The 25480-nt window shown below is 32.6% G+C and overlaps 1 protein-coding gene across 1 annotated transcript in view; it reads left to right on the top strand.

Moving 5' to 3' along the window:
• Positions 1-25480, top strand: part of LOC145261148 (intraflagellar transport protein 172 homolog) — a 265859-nt gene that overhangs the window by 120988 nt on the left and 119391 nt on the right. Inside the window, exons 18-23 of the mRNA XM_080119448.1 lie at positions 1669-1805; positions 11481-11588; positions 13219-13303; positions 16359-16451; positions 16768-16845; positions 21141-21221. Of these exons, the coding sequence (XP_079975574.1) occupies positions 1669-1805; positions 11481-11588; positions 13219-13303; positions 16359-16451; positions 16768-16845; positions 21141-21221 (582 nt within the window). The remainder of the gene's footprint in view (positions 1-1668; positions 1806-11480; positions 11589-13218; positions 13304-16358; positions 16452-16767; positions 16846-21140; positions 21222-25480) is intronic.

Below are 25480 nucleotides of genomic sequence, written 5' to 3'. Positions count from 1 at the left end.
CCCTTAACTGGGCACTTTTCTACAGGGAGGGGTCACTTTTTTTTGCCAATATTTTTTAAAGTCACCCCCCCCCAAAGTTTTTGATTGATTAGCCTTAATTTAAACCTTCGTCACTTCCAGTTTGGCGATGGACTCAACGGCAAAGATGTCATGTGTTTTTTTGCTCGACACACACCTCCAAATGCCAGGCACCCAGGCTAGTAGTTACTATAAGATGAGAAGTAATATATCATAGATACTAAAAGATAAAAAATAGTAATTAATGATTTGTAACGTTGTACAGCTTCTTTTAACAGTTCAGAATAATCTTTTGTAACATTTTAATGGACCCAATACGTTGTAGATAAAAATCTCGCAAAGAAACAGGAAAGTAAAGAAATTCAACTCAGCATCTTTTCATTTTTTTAACAAATGTCATTTATTTTTGTTATTTACAACAACTTGCATCTTGTTTTAAACAGTTTATTTCTTGCATCGACATGTCTTTTTAAGATGCTTTCATCATCTACACGTCACTTGTTATTATTTTTCCAGCCATGACTTGAACACGTTGTTTGTCTAGTCACATCTCGAACACCACTGCTTCTCCAACCACTTGCGTCCTTTTGTCTTTGGTGTGATGTCATTTCGCACAGCCAGCTTGGTCATTTGCATATGTCATATTTTTTTCACTTTGTAAAAGGTTTACATAGAGATGACTATACTATTGCAATTTCTATTCTTATTTGTTTTTCTAAATAAAGCAACATGTTCTATTTTGTTTTTATGCGTGCTGACCTGCATGATATTATTTTACCTCCATTGATTAAAATGAAATATTCTTATCTGCATATCCTGTGTAATGTAATTTCAGAACATATATACATTAATCTTGTTACATATTGCACCCGTTATCATATAAAGAACATCACCCAGATTTTCTTTCTTTTTCTTATTCTATTTCTCAAAATCACTTCTTACTTCATCTTCCTATTATTATTTTAATATTTCGTAAATATGGATATTAGCAGACTTCCTTTCTCTATGTAAATAATAAAAACTGTAACTTTACCACTAACATTAACCCTTATCTATGTCAATAGTGATTAAGTTAGTGATTGTGAATGAGTGCAGGATAGCAACCCAGATATGCAAAGCGAACAGTTAAAGGTTCAGTCCTTACTAGAGGTAATAATGACTAAAATATAGCATAATAATCAACACTTCTACTTGCTTATGGCTGGTGAAATGAGAACAATCTATCTCCGTGGATTAAGTAAGAGATTAAATGGGGTTTAGTTCCAAATTCTTTAGAGGTTATGGAGATGAAGATTCCCAAGTCTGAAAATATGTATTTGAAGAAAGCTGTAGGTTACATTGGCCGAAACCTTATGAAAATAATAACCAAGATGAAAATAGTGGTTTAATTAATCCAAACATTTCCAAGTTTGCAAAGATGTACGGAAACATGAAAATAAGAACTAAGCTAAGAATATAGATAGAGAGGGATAACAAATAGCAGAATTGAAGAAGATCAAAGATTAGTAGTCTGAATAATCCAAATAATACAAAATATTGTGGAAAAGCAAACTACCTTCACATAATTCACGAAATCATTTTGATGAAAAACAAAATATATATATTTTTAAATATTCAAGTATTTACTTTGTGGCTTGTTTATATTGCCAGGGTGACATTGTTGATCTGGTGAGGCAAGATGGAAAGACGGATGTGGTTGTCAATGAAGGGGTTAGCACTGTCACATACAGTTTGGATGAAGGACTCATAGAATTTGGTACCGCCATCTATGATGGAGATCATGTCAGGTAAAACAGATTTCTTTCTCTTTTTATAATCACATCACAATGAAAAACAAGTGAAGCATGCATGGTCCCCCTTGAGTGCACAGTGAACGAGGCATAAAAAAATGACTAAGTTCAGCATTTGCCCCCCCCCCCTCATTTAGATCAGGGGACGTCAAACCCTGGTGAAATTGAAAAAAACGGTGCAGTTTTAGGTCTTAACATATGTAAATTTGAGTTCTGCACCATGCAAAAAAAGAAATGACTGAGTCCATCATTTGCCCCCCCCCCTCATTTAACCCCAAATGTCCCCACGGCCTTAACATATTTAAATTTGAGTTCACCACCATGCAAAAATGCTAAATAGACATACACAGAAAATTTTGGACAAATATGATAAAATAGTCCCAAAAATGGACTGTTTTTATTAGCCCTAAAAGAGCCCTAGGGCACACTCAAGAGTTATCGCAAAAGTATAGACAAACAAAATTATATAGAAATCAGATAGTTACAACTTTTCAGAAAGCTTTATAAAAATACAACGCATCAATTTTTTTTAATAAGCTCAAAAGTGTCAATTTGAGCCATTTTGACCCGAAAGGCACCCCTAGGGTGGCAACTGGAGTTTTCCTGGAAAATCCGTTCTGTTACTTTTTTACTCGTACCATGTTTAATGTTTGTGCAAAATTTCAAAAAATTCCAAGGTGTAGTTATTGAGAAAAGTGTGGACAGACGAACGGATGAATAGACGAACGGACAAGGGTGAATTTACAGGTTCACCCTTCTTTTTTCGGGGACCAAAAAAATCTTTTTTCAAGGTTACTAAAAGAGATAGGTTAATTTGGAAATTGATTTCTAAAAGCTGTCCAACATATGATGGTGATGCAGATGATGCATTACAACTGTGGCATTCTTAATTTTTTTTCCATTTTATAGTTCTTTATTTCATTTAGCAGTTATTTTAAAGAGTTCTGTTACAAGGAAATAATCCTTATCATTGTTTTGACTCTTGAGTATATATCTGACGCAGTTAATTAAGTTTTTATTGTTAAATTAAAACACATTTCTGTTACTCTGCCATCATGGACGAGCGGGTAACATGTCAGGATTTTTTCCACCTTTGCCTCAAGGTTGCGGGTTCAATCCTACCTACCTACCGACCTACCAAAACTTTTTTTTTCTTCTTTTACCACACGGCCAGTTTGCTGTTTTTCTTTTTTTCTTTTTTTTTTTTTTTTTTTTTTTCTGATTTTTTAAAGAATTTTAACATCTTTATTTTTTTTTGTTTTGATCTACCCTCCTCCCCCAACACACACACCTCAAAATACCCAGGTAACGCCAGGCACCCCCGCTAGTTACAATATATATCAGAAACAATATAACAATAAATTATTCGCTCTATAATAATAAATACAAAATCTGCATACATTAAAATATATATATTTAAGCATATATTATGACCAGGCAATGCTGGGCAACCTGCTAATATATATATATAAAAGTGGTCTTGTCTGTTTATCTGTCCATCTGAGTAATGGTCTCTATCAAACTCCTGTCAAATTTTGGTTTATATAGACTTTAAACTTCATATATAAGAGATTTGGACCTATGGAACAAATTCAATTTGTTTTTTATCTAGTATAAATAGTTGCTAAGGGATCAAACTTGAAAAGAATCGACACTTGGCAAGCATAAGTCGACTTAAAGTGCTCTTCTACACGTGAAAATATACCTTTATATCTTTTGCAACATTAAGTTTTATGCATAAGTACATAGTACAAATGGTAATGAATAAGGTTGGAGAGCTATATGTTTTGGTTTCGATTGTAGTTATATATATTTATTGAACTTTTGAAATCACTACTATATAACGGGTACAATATAATAATCAATAGAGAATTGGCTCTATAATAATAAGTACAAACTGTGCATGAATTAAAATATCATAGTAATTGTCTGTATTTTTGAGATGAGGTGTTTTCATTGATTGAGATTGTCGGACTGACTTCCTCATCTTGGTTGTTATAGACACAATGTTTTGGCCGTTTTGCCCTCCAGCCTTCATCAGGTGTTTTGTATCGAACTGGGGAACCTTTTGTTAGGAGTCTCAAACCCAACCCTTTATTATTATTACGGGGGTACCGTGTTCGGACTCCAGCTAGGCTCTGGGACATAGTTGCTGATTCTCTGTTTTGAATGTTACTTTTCACTGCTTTCATTCAAGATTGAACTCAGTACCTTTGGGTAACTGTAAACTTTGATACAACATCTAGGACCACTAGGACAATTCTTAGTTGGTTTTTGTTAATGTTAAACCTATGTTGTTATTCAAGGTTTTAATACAGAGTTGCCGGCTAGTTAAAATATATTTGTAAGTATTTCTTATTTCTTGTGAGTTTTTTAAGATTCAAACCATCTTCTTCTTCCCTTCCTCCCACTACTTTCATTCGTCTTTTCTTACTCCTTCTACTCATCATCATCATTCACATATGGCTGATCTTACAAGTCTCATATATAAAAGGCTATATGTCTGTCTGTCTGTCTCTGTATTTTCAAACTCTATCTCTTCCAAAACTAAAAGTCTCAGAGCAGCGCTAGGGGCCTCAAAGGATTTAACTTTTTATGGGCCGTTCTTTTAAGGGTCTTTAGCCAGTTAAAATAGTTTTTGAGGGATTAAAAATGGGTAAAAATGGAAAAAATCATTATACATTTTGTACATTCATCTTAGTTTATTTTTAATCGTTTCATATGCGTGTCACTTTGGTACAGTCAACAGCTTTGAATTCTACAGTTTTGATTTTGATTCTAGCTGATGGCACCCAAATACTTTTTTTTTTACTTTTGAAATCACAACTCTATAATAATATATACGAAATCTGGACATATTAAAATATCATATTCAAGCGTATTTTACGACCGGGCAAAGCCTAGCACCCCCTCCCTCCACTAGTCTCACATATTACACTATTTTTCTGGATTTTTGAAGTTGGGCCCAAGCTTTCAGATATTTGATTAGACTAGATTAGTTTTTTGTTTTTCTTTATTTCTTTTACTGTGTTATTAACACAAATATATTTTATTTCATGTTTATTTCTTTCTCAAAACAATTATTCTGGAAAAGAACATTTTTACAGTGGATACATTTTGCTTTGCTCATTGAATATTCTTGTCCATTAAAGGAAAATAATCATTTCATGAGTTATTTCTTTTGACTTAAAAATAATTTGCTTACAAAATTAAAATCATCAAAAATAATTTGTGATTTTTTTTTTCCTTTTACTCCCAGTAAAGTTATTTTTTGTATTGGATGAGCCTCCAAAATACCACCCACTAAATTATTAATTAAATTCGCAAATCTTTCTGCAATCGGGCAGTATTTTGCACAAATAAAATTTTTGTCTATGGCTGACTTGTTAGCAAGTTGCATATAACAAGCCTGAAGCATATATTTGTACTAGAACAAATAAAAGTAAAATATGTTTTAATGAACCAATTTATGTGCTAAGTTGTATTATATGTCGATTACAAAGTAATGTTGGGACGATTAATTGGAATCGGGGAAAATTGTAACTTTTTAAGGTATCGGAATCTGAGAAAATTGTGCTTACTTTCCAATGACAAAAACAATTCTTGTAATTGTTTATTATTTGTTTTGTTTTTGTTTAAAATTTAATTTTTCATTACTGTTACTAAAGATAAAATGGTAAAGTGTATTGGTTTTAAACTACAAACTAGTGTTGGGACGATTCCTAATTTTTATACGATTCCGATTCCAGGAAAATATTGATTAACGATTCCGATTCCGATTCCTAGGGAATTATTGCTTTGAAATATACCAGGTAGTTTTATACTTATGGTCGGTAGTTCCCAAATATGTTCCCTAACTTTGGAAGAGATATTTTATGTTTACACCGTCATGTTTTGGTTTAAATAAAATTATTATATAGTAAACTAAACGGAAAACTTAGCAAAATTTATTTTAGAGAAAATTTATTTTACTTAATTGGAATACAGAAAAAAAACTCAAAGAAAATAGAATTTATCCTTCAGAGAAAAAGCAAATAAAATAGAATTTATATAACAGAACAAAAACAAGAAAATTAGAGAATAAATATACACGATTCATTATTTTGGTCCTCATAATTAACAGATTTAATGAATTAAATAAAAAAAATATAGCGGAAGAGAAAGAAAATATATACTAATTAAATATAAAAAAGATAAATATTTAATTTAATAATTTATAAATGAACGTGCGTAATGAAAAAAAAAAAAAACAATATACCATGTGACATGGCGCTGTAGATACAAAATAACCTTTCCAAAGTTAACGACCATGTATGAGAAATACCATTAATCGAAAGTTTTTGTGTTTTATACCAAAAAGGTAGGTATAGCGAAAAGTTACAATTAAAGGAATTTCAAAAACGATTTTTTGTTTGGCTATTGATAGTTGTATTTGTGACGGCAGTTCTTCAGACCTCCATAATTCACAAGGAGTAGTAAACACCTATTATTTTTTCTTACTTTTTCATTGCTTTTACACGTTGTTTCTAACGTGAAGAATAAGTTTAGCCAAACTAATTTTGAAATAGGGTATATCAAAGGAACACATATAAAAATGATACCACTATAAAAAACAAATGAAATACTAGATAAAATTGAGCAAAGATAATTACCAAAATTACAGAAAAAGATTTAAAAAAAAATGGTGAAGTTTGTTGAGTGAAATGAATTATTGAAAGAAAATTAATTGAACTAATAGAAATGTTAAATAAAAAAATGTCACATTTCAATATTTTTTTAATAATTAAATTCTCAGGGTTGTCGAAATTAAAAATTAAGTGATTTTTTTTTTTATTAGACTTCTTTCGAAGCTTGTTACCTTGAAAAATACATTTAAAACCCTGTTTTTTTTTAAATAAATTGAAAAATAAACGCAATTAAAAAAATTTAATTGATAATTGAAACTTTAAAAACATACTAAACATTGAAAAATTACTTATCTCACAAATTAACGTCCAATAAAGTAGACCCAGTCTTCATACAAGAATTCGGTTATAATAAATATATCTTTCCCAAACTTAAAAATTAATTATTTTTATTTTTTTATTTTTTTTTTTTGGAGAGAGAGAGTGCTTTAAAATCGCCGAGGAGTGCCGCCTAAAATTTTAAAGAAGTAAATTTTAGGAGTTTATTGCCTTTCAAAGACGGTTATCATAATTTATTATCATCATTTAATTTCCTTTTTTCCTCCCCCCCCACACCTTTCCACGTGGTTCAGTAGTTAACCAGTGCTCCTGTTGCTGTCAGTCAGCTATCTTTACCTAAGTTTTAATTTCTAGTTAAAAGAATTTTTCATGAATAGAATCAGCATTTTTAAAAATTATTTTTTTAGTTGTATATATTATATTTACTCTTTGAAGTTAAGGAGGGTTAAAAAAATTGGTGACACCTAGATGGTGACGTAGGCAAAAAAAGACACTGCGATTTCGACCCTCACTAATAAAACTGCTCTGAGTGACTAGTTGGTCATTTTTTGTTCCTTTTCTTTTTTATTTTGCTCCTCCAATTTATTTGGATGCTTCTTCGTTAAATGTTTTAACATGTTGGTTGTGGTCATGTTAGATGGTTTTATTCCTCGCGATATTTTAATTTGACAGACTTTGCAAATGGCTTTCAACTCATCATCTTCATCAACTTCAAAAAGTTTCCATGCAAGACTTTTTTTGGACTTTGGCGTTGTGCGTTCTATCCCAACCATTATCAATGGACCAGAGGTCATCTCGTCAGTGTCAGACAGGGCCAAACTATTTGCAAAGAACTTTGCAGCTAATTCTACCCTATGCGACGAAGGCCATCAACTCCCCATATTTCCTCCTACAACACAGAACAAGCTAGGTAACATACAAATATCCGTGCATGAGGTCGCCAAGCTAATCAAGAACCTAGATTCTAGTAAGGCAACTGGCCCTGATGGCATCCCAATTATAGTGTTAAAAAAGCTTCAACCAGAACTTGCTCCCATACTTACGAAACTATTTAAGTGCTGCCTTAAGGAGAAGTGCTTTCCGACCCCCTGGAAGACCTCATCAGTTTGCCCTGTATTTAAGAATTCAGGTGATAAGTCCTCTCCCTCTCAGTACAGACCAATAAGTCTCCTGTGTGTTATGAGTAAGTTGCTGGAATCCATATTAAATAGAGAAATAGTCAACCACCTCAGCAGGAATAACCTTCTTAGTGGCACACAATATGGTTTCCGCTCTGCAAGATCTACCGCAGATGTGCTGACGGTTATATCCCACAGGATTAGTGAATCTCTTGACAAAGGCTTCCTTTCTAGGGCAATTGCTCTTGACATATCAAAGGCCTTCGACAAGGTATGGCATAAGGGTCTACTTCACAAGATTCCCGGCTACGGTAACTGGAAATGTTTTCTCAGTCATTAAATCATTTCTCTCCGGTAGGCTCATAAGAGTAGTGGTAGATGGACAAAAATCGGAGGCCTGCAATATAAATGCTGGAGTCCCTCAGGGGTCAATCCTGGGCCCAACTCTCTTCCTGATCTACATCAATGACCTCCCTAAACACATACTTAAATCATTCGTTGACATCTATGCTGATGACACGACCATTTACGGCAACACATCAAAGGCTGTAAATGACAAAGTTCTCTCGGATTCTCTCTCCTCTGATCTCGAGCGCGTGGTTCAGTGGGGGAAGATGTGGCTGGTTACCTTTAATGCATCCAAAACCAAACTCCTATCCTTACATCATCAACGCTCTGATCCCCAGCTGGCATCAATTGTGATGGATGGCTCTCGTCTGGGTGAGGCCCTGTGTTTTGACAAGCTTTTGGTTTTGACCTTTACTCCTGATCTGAAATGGAACACGTACATAAAGTCTGTTGCCAAGGTCGCTGGAAAGATGGTGGGATCCTTCTACCGCTCCAGAAGATATCTCACTACTGATGCAATTCTCTATCTATATAAGAGCCACGTATGTCCAAGGATGGAGTACTGTTGCCACATCTGGGCAGGAGCTGCTAGAAAGGACTTATCCTGCCTTGACAGAGTTCAAAATAGACTTCGTAGCCTCTTTTCCTACAACTTTTTTCTCACAGAAGTGATGTTGCGAGTTTGTCTCTGCTTTATCATTATTTTCATGGCAGGTGCTCGACTGAGCTCTAATCAATGGTCCCCCTCGCCAAACTTTCACAAGAAAAACCTGTCTTGCAGAAAACACTATCAATAATTACACCCACTCTTTATCTGTGCCTAAACCTAAACATAGATTCCATAAACAAAGCTTCTTTCTTAGAACTGCACGCCTGTGGAACTCTGTTCCGTCTGCCTGCTTCCCTCCGGACTACAACTTGGATGTCTTCAAGTCCAATGTAAACAAATTCCTAATGAACCGCCCCCCCCTAATTAAACACTTCATCAAATCTCCACACTAACGTAATGTACTTGCAATAACCCTTATCCCTGAGTGGCTTCCGGGCCTTGATAAGTGGTGATCACTGTGTAAAAAAAAAAAAAAAAAAAATCCGCTAAAAAAGACAAAAAGAAAAAAATATAAAGGGATGGGGCGGTAAATTGTACCAACCGGTAGTTAACAAAAAAAAACTTATAGAATTTAATTTTTGAAACCAATGTATAAAAGTTTACATAATGAAATACAAATATGCATTTTCTTTTGAATTTTTTTTTTTTGGTTGACTGTGTTCAATTCACACATGGTTGATGCGGTTCCATATTGCTAAACTATAAGTCTTAAGTAAAATTCTATTTATAAATACTTTTTAAAATGAAATTATTTAATTAATCGTAAATATTATTTAGACATAAAAATTAATTGATTACAAAACCTTTTAAATATATATATATATTAATTTCTTTTTCGTTCGGCAAAAAACTGCGCAAAACACTTTTAATTTTCAATTTAAAATTCTAGAAAAAAGATTATATTATTCTGCTTTTAATATAATCAAATTCAGGGTTTTATCTTTCTGGAGAAAAAAATTAAAAAAATGGATTTTATTTCAATGAGATTAAAAAAAAAAACTTGACTGAATTGAATTAATTACCCTTGAATTAACGAAGGGGTTATTTAATAACTTTAGGTTTGGAAGAGATAGGTATGGGGTCGATTTTTTTGAAACTTCAAAAGAAGCCGACTACTGTCAAAACTTTGCGAAATAATACAACGTGATCAATTTCATTTTAGAGATATTTCTTTCAAAAGCCTTCTTTTAAAAAAAGAAAAAAAAGTACATTGTTCTATTAAACCGTTTACTGTTTAAATAATTTGACTTTGCTCGTTTTATTTTAAGAAAATATAAGTTGAAAAAGCATTTTCATTCAGTATTAGAAGATTTGTCAGTAAAAAAAAAACAATCGCCAAAAAGATAAGCGTTTTTTTATTTTTACTCGCAATGTAGAGACCTGCATACTTCTTTTCAAGTTAACTCTTTTGTAGTTTTGATTACAATAGATCTGAATGAATGAACCTTGTAAGGGAGGGGCACTAAGCATTGCCCTGTTAATAATGAATTTCTTTGGTTTCTTTTTATAACATGCTACATTTCTCTCTTGCGGTTAGAAATATCAGGAATTTTTTTTCTTTTTTTTCAACATCAGACTAAAAGAATCGTAATGAAGGAATCGGAAAATTAAGGTATTTTTTAACGATGCGATTCCGATTCCGATACCTCCCAAAATACACGATTCTTACGATTAACGATTCCGATTCCGATTAATCGTCCCACCACTACTACAAACAAAATTAAAATGTATAGATCGCCCACACAGATTCAATGTTTCTATCCACTGTGCCATGGGTCTCGAAGGGCAATCAAGGTTGGAAGTTTTGGTCTTATATATGCAAGTTTTTTTGTTTTTTTTTATCTGGTCTTCCATCATCAGAGTCTCTACGGTTCCAGTTGAGCATTGTCTGAAGATCACAGTTTCAATCCTACCCAAAGCGGGGCAGAGGCTTAGTTAGCCAAAGCATGGTGAGACGACAACAACTATGGAAGGCAGTAATTACTGAGGATACAGTTTAGACTCAACATTCCTATCCCATTGCGGTTTACCACCTGACGAAGGCCAAAGGAATAGTTGGACAAAACATTGTGAGGCAGCAATTATAAAGATGAGGATAATAGTCTGCAAATGAATAAATAAATATAAGAAATTTGTTCATGAAGTTCCAGAAATTCTGCGACTCATACCAAAAATGCAGAAATTAAAATGTAATGTGAATAAATCTTACTGCCTAACTCTACATTCAGATTACCCCCCCCTCTATACATTTTAAAACCAGGTTCCTTACCATTTAAATGAGTACCAGTAACACCTGGATTCAGAATGGGTAATATCACAAGAAAAGTCCACATATGATAGTTTACTTGCACCACAATTAAATCTGGCCTCTATCACAGAAGCCACTTAAATTTGTGTGAAGTGAAAAAATTCTTTTTCTTTTTGATTACCCACCAAATTTGCATGTTATATTTATTTTATTTAACTCTTTTTCAGAAGATTAGACACAAGGTCGTATCTTATTTATTTACCTGTCGAATATGTGTAGAGATTTACTCTTAGGTAGAATTGTAATAATTCAAAACAACTTTCTGGTTTTTATTTATTTTTTTTGTTGTTCTGTAAAATAATCTGTCATTCTCAAACATTTTAGAGCCGTGGCTTTTCTGGAGACCCTGGATTTGACCTCTGAATCTGAAGTCATGTGGAAAACACTTAGTAAATTGGCATTGGAAGAAAGACAATTGCATATCGCTCAGAGGTAAGTAACCATAATATATATAAGATGATTTGCTGCATCTTCACAAATGATTGTCATCTTATTGGGTATTGATGTGAATATCAGCTATTAGTTAAATGTATATTTGTGCACGTGTAAGTCATAAATAGGATGCATTATAGACCAGGTATTCAGCAAAGACAAGGTGGGTGATCTTTTTGGAAATGGGTTCATCTCGTAAGCTTCATCACAAATGATGTCGGACGATTGTTTGAGAAGGCATCAGTTGTTATTAGCATTTTAATGGGAGTATCAAAGCTGATCAGATGCATACTGAAATGTGATAAATAACTTTTGAAATAATTAAGCTACAGATTTATATAAATGTCTCTGCCTGCCTCTTTTACTCTCGCTCTCTTTGGAATTCCACCAAAAGTGACAGAAAATTGAATAAAAATAATTTTCATTTTTAATTTAATGATTAAAAAAAAATGTACAGTGTTACTTAGTTTTCCAATGCTATCTTAATAATGCTTTCAAAGGATGGAAGTGGTATACGTTAACCATGTGATACATCATCCTGAATTGGCGTTAATACAACCATCCAAGAGATCAAATATTCAACTTTTTTAAAGGAATTGCACATGTACTTAATATCACTAAAAAAAAAAAAAGCACATATTACAAATCTTCTATGATTAAGGTGAAATTCTTTTGAAAGTCTCAGAAAATGAAATAAAAATGATTTTTATTTTTTTATATAAATAAATAAAACAGTAGATATATGTGTGTCTGTCTGTAAATATTTATTGGTCACATAACGCTCAAATGAATAGGAAATGGTAATCATACATCAAGGATGATTTATAAAGAGTAAAATCTTTGGATGGATGAATAACGCATACATATATCGGCAAGTTGAAATGCAAATCGTTCATTTAAACTTACTAATATATTTTTACTTCTTTCTGTGCATGCCCAAATTCAATTCATTTCTTCAAATCATTTAATGTTAAATATTTTTTACCTATCTTTTGGTAGTTACATCAGTAAGAGATGCAACTGGAGTACTAAATGTTTTTGGTTCAGTTCTAGCTGATGGCACCTAAATCATTTTTTTTTTTTTATAACTTTTGAAATTACTACTATATATTAGGTACAATATAATATTCAATAGAGAATTGGCTTTATAATAATAAATATGAAATCTGCATGAATTAAAATATATTCACGTATATTCTATGATCAGGCAAGGCCAGGAAACCTCACCCCACCGCTAGTAATTTAATAAAAAAAAAAAAATTTACAACATTACTCGGTTCGCAAATGTGTTCATTCTCTCTCTCTCTTTCTATATATATATATATATATATATATATATATATATATATATAGTGCTAGTAGTATGGAATAGCTATGGCAATCAAGCTACACAGAAGCATCTATGTTTCATCCCTGCAGGGAATCATCAAGCTAAGTACTTCACTTTCTGTGGAAGCTTAATTGCCAAACTACTACTACCACCATCACCAAGTTCTATTCATGATGCACAATATGTTTTCATGTGTCTATAAATGTATGAAATGATAATTATATCTACAGAAAAAATTAAAAACAATTGATTTGAATAATTTTAGTTTGTGACATTAAGAAGTTTTGTCTTTTGTTTCAGGTGTTATGCGGCAATTGGTGATGTCTCAAAATCTCAGTTCCTCCAAGAAACAATTGAAATTGCTGAACAATCAGAAGAGACTATGGTACGTAACACAATCAAGCATTTGCAATTGTCTAAGGCAACGAGATCGGTGGGTTTCTACGGATTTAATTTGGGGGCAATTGATTTGAAATGAGTGACAAGAATAAAGCATAGAGAAAACATGAAAAGGGTGTAATTCCACTAACAATATATCTAATATAAAGTGAGTCTCTTGATCATTTCTTTGTCATTAATAGCTTTCTTCCTACAAAATTAATATTTGATTCTGGTTTGTCAGTTTTTCTTGTGGCTCTTTGCATAATGTTTGTTGAGAAGAAAAAAAAAATGTAATTCAATTTCATTTTTTCCAGGAAATAATTTGTCTGTGGCAAAATTATTTGTTTTAAAATGGCTGCCATCTTAAAAAGGACACATTCGTTTATGCAATTCCCTCCCCTTAGGTGGAAACATTAATATATTGAAAAAACACACAAAAAAACAGTGTAGATTAAAAAAAAGAACATCTAAAAAAAATGGCATGTACGTAGTATTGAATTCGCAATTGTTTTATATCGTCCATACTAAGGATTGGCCAGGGATAGGTTGGTTTGGAGATCAATTTCTTAAAGTTATCCAAAGCATGCTAGCATGTGTTCTTCGGAATTGTCTGAATTATTCTCTGTTTCTGTTGTTCCAGCTCATTTGACTCATTGTTTTGATACCTCATTGTAATACTTCTTACTCCAGACTGACTGTTTTCCTCCTGCCTATTTATGTTATGTAGTGGGTTCATATTGGAGTGTGTATATATCGGGCACTCAGAACAAAGGATGATAATGACATGTATATTCTGAGAGAGACAGTTATAACAGCTGAAAGAGATGTGAATTCATTATTGAAGGAATGGAATGTGTAATACAGTTCTTTTACATCTATACTGATGATGGAGGATGGGACAGATAATACTTGGAGGGTGTTATACAAAGTTCGTTTACAAATGATGATAGACAAAACAGATTTACCTTTCAGTTATGATGACGACGATGACGACGAAACAAGTTTACAAATATATATGATTCTTTATTCATGCCAGCTGGATGATTGATGATTGTCAGGGATTAAAGCCTTTACAACTACATGGTCTCCTCTTCCTCCACTTCTCGCCTCCAAGAGGGCATCAGCTCTTGCTAAGTCACTGTCCGACTCTCATCTGTGACTGTGATTGTCTCTAACCTCAACCCTGTCTCAATATATTGAGAATCTCCCTTCTTTATGATGTCAGAGGCCTACTTTTCCACATGAATAAAGTTAATGTGGATTTTACATATGTCTGTCCAAACGTACTTTTGGCAAACAAAGAATTCCCAATTTTAATTGTTCAATATCTAAGCTATTTTTAATCATTATTTATAAACTCGTATTGTCCATTCTTTTAACTGACATATTTAATATCCAGTTATTTCTAAAAGAATGAACAATTGACTGAATTCCTAAATTAATTATCTATCTCTGACGTACATAATATTTAGCTATTTGCGAGAACAATAACAATCGTTCTGCATGCCTAGGATTTCAATGTCTATTATCTTTTAAAACTTGTCTACTGGGTTCGATTCTGTCCTTTTCCTAATATCATTTTCAAACTTATCTAGTTTTGCTTTCTTACTTACTGGGGTCTGTTCCTTTTTATAGCACTTATAACTTTGTTCTTTTCAAGACTAAGGTCGATAGGCATCTTCTGTCTTTGTGATAATCATCTTTCATTCTTGTTAGCTCTTTACATCAAGTGGCTTCATGCTTTGTATGGAGCAGTTTCCACTTAAACAAAAATGATAAATAAGTTAAATATTTTAGATTTTAAAGTGGGGGATCACTTTGTTATATAAATTTAACATAAGATGAGTATACTCTTCCTACCCATTTAGCTATGAAATGTAATAAACAAAAGATACAGTTTTCCAATTGTCATCTGCTTTGTTTTCATTAACTAAGCATCTCATTAATTTCCGACAGTTTACATAACCTACCGATAATAATGCAGTCTCTATTCCACATATATATACATTATTGTTTTGTATGAAAATTATTAAAATAAAAATGCAAATGTTCAATGTGTCCCTTCTGTAAGCTACAGCACAACATTGATGGTTTAACCAATTCCAGTCACCTTTTGGATATATTCAGGCAATATAAGAAGGGTTTGAACGCAAAATAGTGTTGGGACAATTGGTTGGGAATTGAAAAAATTGAAACTTTCGGAAATATCAGAATCGAAAATTTGTGCTTATTTACTGATGCCAAAATGATTCTTTCAATTTTCTTTTTTATTTGATTTTGTTTAAAACAAAATCTTCTACTGCTCGTAGTAATGATAAAATAATAAACATTTATTGGTTTGAAACTACCAGTTAAACTAAAATCTATAGATCACCCCGCCACACATAAGTGTATTTTCACATTTAGGAAAATATCTGCACACGTCACATGTGTTTTTACGGTAATCAGGAAACCATAACAATAAAATAAAGAATCAGAATTGGGAATTTAGAACAAAATTGGTAATTTTATCGGATTCGGGAAAAATATTGGAATCATCCCATCACTAATGAAAAAAACGTAATAAATCCACTTTCTTCAAACCGAGAAATCAGACTACAAAAAGACATTTGTAAAATTGTGTTAAACATTATTTGCATAGAAAGTGAAAAAAAAACTAGTTGTGTGCAGAACAGAAAACGTTGTTGGTTTGGTCACATTGAAAGAATGGATGAAATTGTTTAGGTTAGGAGATGTAGAACAGTTGTGATAGCGGGGTCAGTTGGCAGGGAAATGCCAAAAGAGAAAACGTGAATGAAAGTGATAAAGAAGAATTGGGGGCAGGAGATGTAAATAAAGACCTAGCTTAAAATAGGTTAGATTTTTAAATCAATATCTAAAAAGTCGTCCAACACGTGCGAGCATGGATTTAATTAAAGTTTAAAACTGAAAGGCTAAAAAAAGACAAAAGTTATTTCATTTCCTTATCAAAGAGCCTGTTATTTTTCTAAAGATTTTTCTGAGAAATAATTTTTGAAAAAATAGCTGTTCTTAATTGGCTGTTTTTGTGTTCTCATCAGGGAAGAAGTGGACTGGACCATTATAAAGTACGAGCCAGGCTTGCTATCATGGACAAGCGCCTCAAAGAAGCTGAAAGCATCTTTCTGGAACAGGTCAGTTGGAATATTTTGCAGTTATCTTTTAGTGCCATTCTTTCTTGTATTCAGTTTTTTCTTGATGCAATATTTTCTGTAAGTTTTGTGTAATAGAAATAGCATTTGAAACAATGTTACTAATTTATAAGCTTTTTGCAATACTCTTTTCGTGCTATTCTATTTTTTCTTGATACAATATTGTCTGTAACTTCTATGCAATATGTTTTGCAATAGTATTACTAACTTAAATTCTGTTTTTGTAGTGAACAAAACTTGTTACACAAATTATAATTGAAATTAAAGTATATATTTTTTTTATTTTTTGTTTTCCTAGAATCAGGTGGATGAGGCTATAGAGATGTATCAGAAAATGTACATGTGGGATGAAGCTATTCAAGTAGCAGAGGCGAAGGTTGGTACATCTATACAAATGAAAATTAATGTGTGTTTGTGTGTTTACAAAAAGTTTCGACACAATGCCAGTAAATATTAGATTAGTTGGCACTATCATGTCAGCGATGACAATGTTTGTGGTCTACCATGTTGGCAATGTCCATCATCTTGATCACAGCTAAATAAAGATGTGTGTGTATGTGTGCCCTAACATATCCCAGAGTCAATACAAGTAGCCAAAAAGCATGTATGTTTATGTGAGTATGTGACGGACCATTGCAAGTGAAATTATCTGTATCTTATTTGCAGATGGAAACTTCATAATTTTTGAATGGATATGTCTCTTGATATATCAAAAAATATTCAAGCATCAGAGATACCAAAAATAGAAAAAAAAAAACGCACACATATATGCACAAGGTTATGTAGTTTGTTTAAAGAAGTTATTTTACTGAAATGGAAGAGGTCACTACTTATCAAGGCTAAAAGGCCATTCAAGGATAAGGGTTAATGAATGTCAGGTTGCCAATAAGACAACACAATGTTGGAATTATAGTGTTTGATTATTTAATGGTAGTGTTTGATTATTTAATGGTAGTGTTTGATTATTTTATTACTCAACAGAAATTTGTATACCTATACAAAATAGAGCAATAGAATAGAGAATAGAAGTGGCCAAAACTTTGATGGTTGCCTGATGAATACAAAAGCCTGCAGGTGAGAATAACAATGAATCTGATAGTTTAGCTAGCTAAACTCTGCCCCACGTGTGTGTGTGTGTGTGTGTGTGTGTGTGTGTGTGTGTGTGTGTGTGTATATAAACTCGATACATAAAATATATCTCTTCATAACATTTTATGTGGACACATAAAATAATTGTATATATATATATGGGGGAGTTAAAAGAATAAGATTGATTCTTTAAGAGGAGACTTATCGAGATAATGCAAAGCTCAACAAATTGTTTTGGAGCTTATATAAAGTATCAATAAAATAAAAAAATGACAATTGTGACATCATCCTTAAATTGGATTATGTATTTAAAGAAAATTTCAAAATTTAGTTTTAAGCTGACGAAAAATGTATCGTGATTGTTGTTATTTTATTTTTATCGCCGAGGCAAAATGAACATGGAAGAAAAAAAGGGAGTATAGAAGAACGAGAGGGAGTATAAGAGAAAGAGTATAGAAGAAAGAGAGAGAGGTGAGAAAGATGTTTAATGGGTGAATCAGCAAGTGGGTTGACAGGTCACCCGGTTAGCGACACGCTTTCTGACCCCTGCTAGTTACTAAGCAAACCAAGAAAAAAGAGGAAAATAAGAGTACTGAGAAGAGAGAGAGAGAGGGGAGAAAGAGACATTTTTGCGGGAAAGGACTCTCATCCGAGTCACTGCGCCAGACGGGTGGGAAAAATTCCCATCCCAACAAAACGAAAGAAAGGAGGTAATGCCGGGGAGAAGTTCCATCTCAATAGTGAAAGAAAGGAGGTAATGCTGATCATAAAATGACGAGGAAACTGTAAGTCCTCTCTCTGCATACCTCTCTTGTATATTAAGGTGGCAAGTTCATTTTGCTATTGTTTTGTTTGTAGTGATGTATTTTTTTTTTGTATCGATAGATTTCTTGTCGGCATTTTCAGATAGTAGATTAAGATACCCACATTTCCACACTCTCGTGTCTCCTTATCATATGTGCGATAAATATGTTTTTTGTAAATTTCTTTTTGTATCCCTTTGTTTGCTTTTTATCTACCACCCTTTTTTATCGCATGTGTAACACAATATAAAAATATATACTGATGTCTACAGATTTAGTCATTTATTTAATAAGGATGATAGATCAATTAGGGATGTAGGCTAAGTAAAATGCTTTATACCATAGTATTTCGAAGCCTGATGCTTCTCATCAGAAAAGGAGAGAAGACACTAGGTAACATAATGGGGATGCGACCTCTAGCTATAGTTATAGGAGCAAAATAATTGTGCAGTGATAAAATATTGAGACTGTTTGGGGAAGGAATGGTAGAACCAAAGTGACCTCTGTGGTATAGGAGGAGTATAACTTTTCCTAATGTAACTATCGCTAGACATCACATCTCTAATATGTTACCTAGCATTTTCTCTCCTCTTCTGATGAAAAGCATTAGGCTTTGAAATACCATGGTATAAAGAGTTTTACTTATCCTACACCCTAATTGATCTATCATCCTTATTGAATAAATGAATATATCTATGTACATCAGTATATATTTTTATGTTGTTATTTTCTTATTTTACTGATATATATATATATATATATATATATATATATATATATATATATATATACTAGAGAATACCCATCCTAGAACAGGTTAAATTAAATTTGCCAAACAAAACAGTTTTAGCACCAATTTTATGTCCCTTTACAAAGATAAATATTAAAATATAATGCTACTAAACTTTATCCTTATTCCCATGTTGATCAAAATCCATTACATGATTTTGATTCAAGAAAATGCTTAAGCTGAAGAAGAAATTGAAATTTAGGGAATTTTGCTTAATTTTTTCTTATTACTAATTACTATTATTGAAATCAAAATAACAAATCAAATTATTTAAATCAAAATAATCAAATTTTAAACATCATAAAAAACATATCCAATATGTAATATTCCCAAAATAGTTTTGAAAGATTTTTAAGTGTTTTCAATAATTCTTAAAACAAAAAAACACAAAAATTGTTTTCTGTAATTCCTAAAAGATAATAATTTCAATAATTCTTAACTAAAATAAGACTAAAAAAACTTTTCAATGATTATTCAATAAAAAAAAAAGAACAATCAGAAAAACGTAATAAAACTAGGAGTACATACACAGGGGAGACATAGACGTGAGAGAAAAAAGCAAACAAATTGATCTGCCTTGTCACTGCTTCCAGCAGCAGCCATGCCTGAAGTTAGGAAGTATGTTAGATGACTATGACTGAACCTAAAAAAAATGGATGCCTAATCCTAGAATTTCACAAAATGTGAGTTCTCCACTTTTTACCGGAATTCCATTTTTCTTCTTTTTTTTTATGTTCAGAAAAAACAAATTTCCACTTAAATCATGTTTTTTAAAACAATTGGAATTCATGCTACTGCTGTTGCATCATCATCCTACTACTACTACTACTACTACTACTACAGGTGTAGCATCTGTTTTACATGATGCCATGTATTGAACGACTTTTAGAAATTAATTTCCACATTATTTCTAGTCAGGTTTCTTTGGAAGTCGTTTCCTTAAATGAGGGAAGATTTTTATAGACCTGATGTCATCGGTTTGAATATCATACATGCATGGCGCAAATCTTTTTTTACTTATAAATAGAAAAATAGAAGAGTTCATTCTATTGTTGCCTAGTATACTTCAGCATAGAAGAGTGTTGGCAACCACACAACTGCACCGGACTGGTCATGTTGTAAGAATGACAAATGACAGGATCCCCAAAATGTTCCTCTATGGAGCGCTAGAGAATGGCAATAGAAGAATGGGTGGGTAAAAACTGCAATACAAACATGTAGTTAAACGCCACTGAAAGGAAATGGGCATTGATATCCCAAACTGGGTGACACAAGCAAGTGACTGAGGGAGTTGGTGCAGCAGTCTATACAGAGGGAAGGTATTGATTGAGAATAGGAAAGAAGTTGCAGCCCAGCAAAATTAAAATCCTGGCTGCTTTGCAGGTGCTATCTGTGGAAAGATGTTTCATATCATGGGAGGAGCACCAGCAAATAATGCACCAAATCCCTGTCTAGTCATCTTCAGACCTGAAGGACTGCAGGAAATAAAATAGTATATTTCAGGGAATATAACTGTCATATTATTCAAAGGAATAACTCTTGATTATATTGAGCTGATAGCAATTTGTAACTTTTGTATCAATAAAATGTATCATTCATCTCCAGAATTTCCTCTATATTAAAAAAAAAGTTAGGAAAAATTAAAATTTATGAGTATCCGAGAAGTGACTGTTTTACCCACCATTTTAAAAAAAAAAAAAAGCAAAAGAAAATAACTGAACAATAATAAATACTTACTAGATTTCTGTTGTAATGCCTACAAATTCTCATTAATCACTTATAAATGATTTTCTTTATAAAAATAAAACTACTTGATCAATTTATCTGATTTTTGGAATATGATATTTTCGTTTCATCACAGGATGCATACAACATATAAATTTTTGTTTATTTTTGTTTTTTAATATAGAGGGAATTCTGGAAAGCACCAAAAATGTTTCAGATATTTAATACTTTTTTTTTTTTTTTTTTCATTTGTACCATAAAAAGTGCCATCCAAATGTGGACAAATTTCGGCGCCATTATTATAATTGGTTGATAGAGACTGGTCAAGATGAAACAGCTGGTCAGGTAAGTGTCCACCGTAGATTAATTAATAAATTAAGAAAATATTTTGGTTTTATCATTTTTTTTTCTATTACAAAGAAAAAACATTATTTAACCTCTGTATACAAAACTAGATTAAATTGGATAGCTCATGACCTCACCTAGTATATAGCATTGACCGTGAGTAACTATACTTAGAACTATATATACAGCATAATCATGTTGACTCACCTGTTCTCATTAGATCACCGAATTTAAGCAATGTTGAGTCTGGTCAGTACCAGATTAGTGACCAATTTGGGAATACCAAGTGCTGTATGTTGGATGATGTTGTCACCTCCCTACAAGAACTGCAGAAACCTAACATCATTATCTTCCCTAATGGGGATATACCTGTGACTGGGGACCACTTGCGAATTTCATACTCACACTTTGGAAGAAGCTGGTTAAACCCAGCTAGAGTTAGTACCAGTTTTTAAAAATAAGTAAGTAATTTTATTTCAACATAACTGTACAATGGAAGATATCTGCAACTGCAATATTGAAATCAACAAATGGTACACTTACGTTTTTTATAACATAAAACATATATTAAAGCTTTGTGTACTCTCCATGTGGCATGATGAGCTGAGTTGCTTGAGCAGCACATAAGGTATGGCAGTTCAGATTTAGTCCTATGTAAGAATAATAAAAAAAAAAGTTTAACAATGCTGTGGGGCTTTACTGACTAGTCTTTGAGAATGCCCCACATGAAGACAATAAGGATTAGGAAAACGAGGGCAAAAGAGTAAACTTCTATAGTACGAGCACATTGAAAGCATGAATGAGATTTTATGGTTAAACTAACAATTCCTCGGGTAAATTCGACATTCTGTTGTCTAAACATCCAACTCGACATACTTTCAAGTTGACTTGCACACGACTACGTATGTAGCACGCCTTCTTCCAACTTATTCGATAACAGACGGTCCAGCGGTAGATCCATCAAACTCTGGTATTAAGTGAATGTCAAATTTGTCTTCTTTTTCTTTTTTTTTAAGTTAACGCTTATCAAAGCCAAAATAGCTTATGATTTAAAAAAAAAAAAAGAAAAAGAAATAGTTCTCAGGCATTCGTACTACTTTCTGCGGTCCGACCTACTCAGTTCGGTTCCAAGAACACGATTCTTCCTACCTTCTCAGCTTCAAGGTTTTATAACATCTTTTTCAGGGTGAAACCTCATCGATTATGCAAATCAATGCATATCGAAGTACAGATTTGTTGTGTAATAGATGTAGAATAGTTAAGGTAGCAGGCTCAGTTCACAGGGGAACGTCGCGAAAATATGGGAAGAAGTGGTAAAATTGGATCTGAGGAATAAATAAAGACCTGCCCAGAGAGAGGTTATTTTGAAAATCAAATTCTTTAACTAATATAGCATATACCAACATGTAAACAGATGTTAAACCAAATATGATGATGATAATTATTAAATTTTTTAGCATGTTCAGGTGGTCGCTATTATGCGTGTCGGAAGAAAGAGAAAAGTTCAGTAGTGAAGAAACAGTTGGATTCATATACACATTTATTCACAAACAGTTTGTTAAAGCCAACCATAAAAAGGGTTACATAACATGTAACAAAGTACACATAGAAATAGAAAATAACAACAGGCATAAGTTTAATGGGTCCCACACTATCTGCCAAGCTCCAACCCCTGTCCCATAACTGCAATGTTGTATTCTTGTGCCTGTTTTACAAGAACTTTAATGGGATGTGCTCTGATGAACACTTGTGCCTTCTTGACATACATTGTCCCAACTAACCTAACAAGTGGCAAAATCTCACCCCTTCACTGTTCAGATCCCTAAAAGCTGAAAAGAATTTTATTCTTGTCATAGACTGCTAGACTTTGGAATTGCCTCTGTTTTTTACTTCCCTGACTGTACTAACATGCAGAAGTTCAAATGTAATGCGAATAGACATCTCGTTGTGTAACTCCCTACATAGTCCTTTATAGTACCTCATGTTCAAGTCACAATACGCTTTGTTTAGCATAAAAAAAAAGTTTTAAAAAATATAAGTATTAAAAAGGCATACATTAAAGTACCAAATACAATAAGAAACAACACATTTTGTCAGAGTTGAAGATAGATAAGTATGCATAAACAATGAATAATTAGATGTTACTTTGTGTTGTGTGTTTCTGAGAATATATTTGACTGCTATTAGAAGACATAATGAAGTGTTTCTGAGAATATATGTGACTGCTATTAGAAGAAAAATGAAGTGTTTCTGAGAATATATGTGACTGCTATTAGAAGACATAATGAAGTGTTTCTGAGAATATATGTGACTGCTATTAGAAGACATAATGAAGTGTTTCTGAGAATATATATGACTGCTATTAGAAGACATAATGAAGTGTTTCTGAGAATATATGTGACTGCTATTAGAAGGCATAATGAAGTGTTTCTGAGAATATATGTGACTGCTATTAGAAGGCATAATGAAGTGTTTCTGAGAATATATGTGACTGCTATTAGAAGACATAATGAAGTGTTTCTGAGAATATATGTGACTGCTATTAGAAGACATAATGAAGTGTTTCTGAGAATATATGTGACTGATATTAGAAGGCATAATGAAGTGTTTCTGAGAATATATGTGACTGCTATTAGAAGGCATAATGAAGTGTTTCTGAGAATATATGGGACTGCTATTAGAAGACATAATGAAGTGTTTCTGAGAATATATGCGACTGCTATTAGAAGACATAATGAAGTGTTTCTGAGAATATATGTGACTGCTATTAGAAGACATAATGAAGTGTTTCTGAGAATATATGTGACTGCTATTAGAAGACATAATGAAGTGTTTCTGAGAATATATGTGACTGCTATTAGAAGACATAATGAAGTGTTTCTGAGAATATATGCGACTGCTATTAGAAGACATAATGAAGTGTTTCTGAGAATATATGTGACTGCTATTAGAAGACATAATGAAGTGTTTCTGAGAATATATGCGACTGCTATTAGAAGACATAATGAAGTGTTTCTGAGAATATATATGACTGCTATTAGAAGACATAATGAAGTGTTTCTGAGAATATATGTGACTGCTATTAGAAGACATAATGAAGTGTTTCTGAGAATATATGCGACTGCTATTAGAAGACATAATGAAGTGTTTCTGAGAATATATGTGACTGCTATTAGAAGACATAATGAAGTGTTTCTGAGAATATATGTGACTGCTATTAGAAGACATAATGAAGTGTTTCTGAGAATATATGTGACTGCTATTAGAAGGCATAATGAAGTGTTTCTGAGAATATATGTGACTGCTATTAGAAGGCATAATGAAGTGTTTCTGAGAATATATGTGACTGCTATTAGAAGACATAATGAAGTGTTTCTGAGAATATATGTGACTGCTATTAGAAGACATAATGAAGTGTTTCTGAGGATATATGTGACTGCTATTAGAAGGAATAATGAAGTGTTTCTGAGAATATATGTGACTGCTATTAGAAGACATAATGAAGTGTTTCTGAGAATATATGCGACTGCTATGAGAAGACATAATGAAGTGTTTCTGAGAATATATGTGACTGCTATTAGAAGACATAATGAAGTGTTTCTGAGAATATATGTGACTGCTATTAGAAGACATAATGAAGTGTTTCTGAGAATATATGTGACTGCTATTAGAAGACATAATGAAGTGTTTCTGAGAATATATGTGACTGCTATTAGAAGACATAATGAAGTGTTTCTGAGAATATATGTGACTGTTATTAGAAGGCATAATGAAGTGTTTCTGAGAATATATGCGACTGCTATTAGAAGACATAATGAAGTGTTTCTGAGAATATATGCGACTGCTATTAGAAGACATAATGAAGTGTTTCTGAGAATATATGTGACTGCTATTAGAAGACATAATGAAGTGTTTCTGAGAATATATGTGACTGCTATTAGAAGACATAATGAAGTGTTTCTGAGAATATATGTGACTGCTATTAGAAGACATAATGAAGTGTTTCTGAGAATATATGTGACTGCTATTAGAAGACATAATGAAGTGTTTCTGAGAATATATGTGACTGCTATTAGAAGGCATAATGAAGTGTTTCTGAGAATATATGTGACTGCTATTAGAAGGCATAATGAAGTGTTTCTGAGAATATATGTGACTGCTATTAGAAGACATAATGAAGTGTTTCTGAGAATATATGTGACTGCTATTAGAAGACATAATGAAGTGTTTCTGAGAATATATGTGACTGCTATTAGAAG

Source organism: Euprymna scolopes, chromosome 37 (assembly GCF_053919585.1).
Source record: "Euprymna scolopes isolate OS-2025 chromosome 37, ASM5391958v1, whole genome shotgun sequence".
Classification (NCBI taxonomy): domain Eukaryota; kingdom Metazoa; phylum Mollusca; class Cephalopoda; order Sepiida; family Sepiolidae; genus Euprymna; species Euprymna scolopes.
This window is presented reverse-complemented; position numbering and strand designations above follow the sequence as displayed.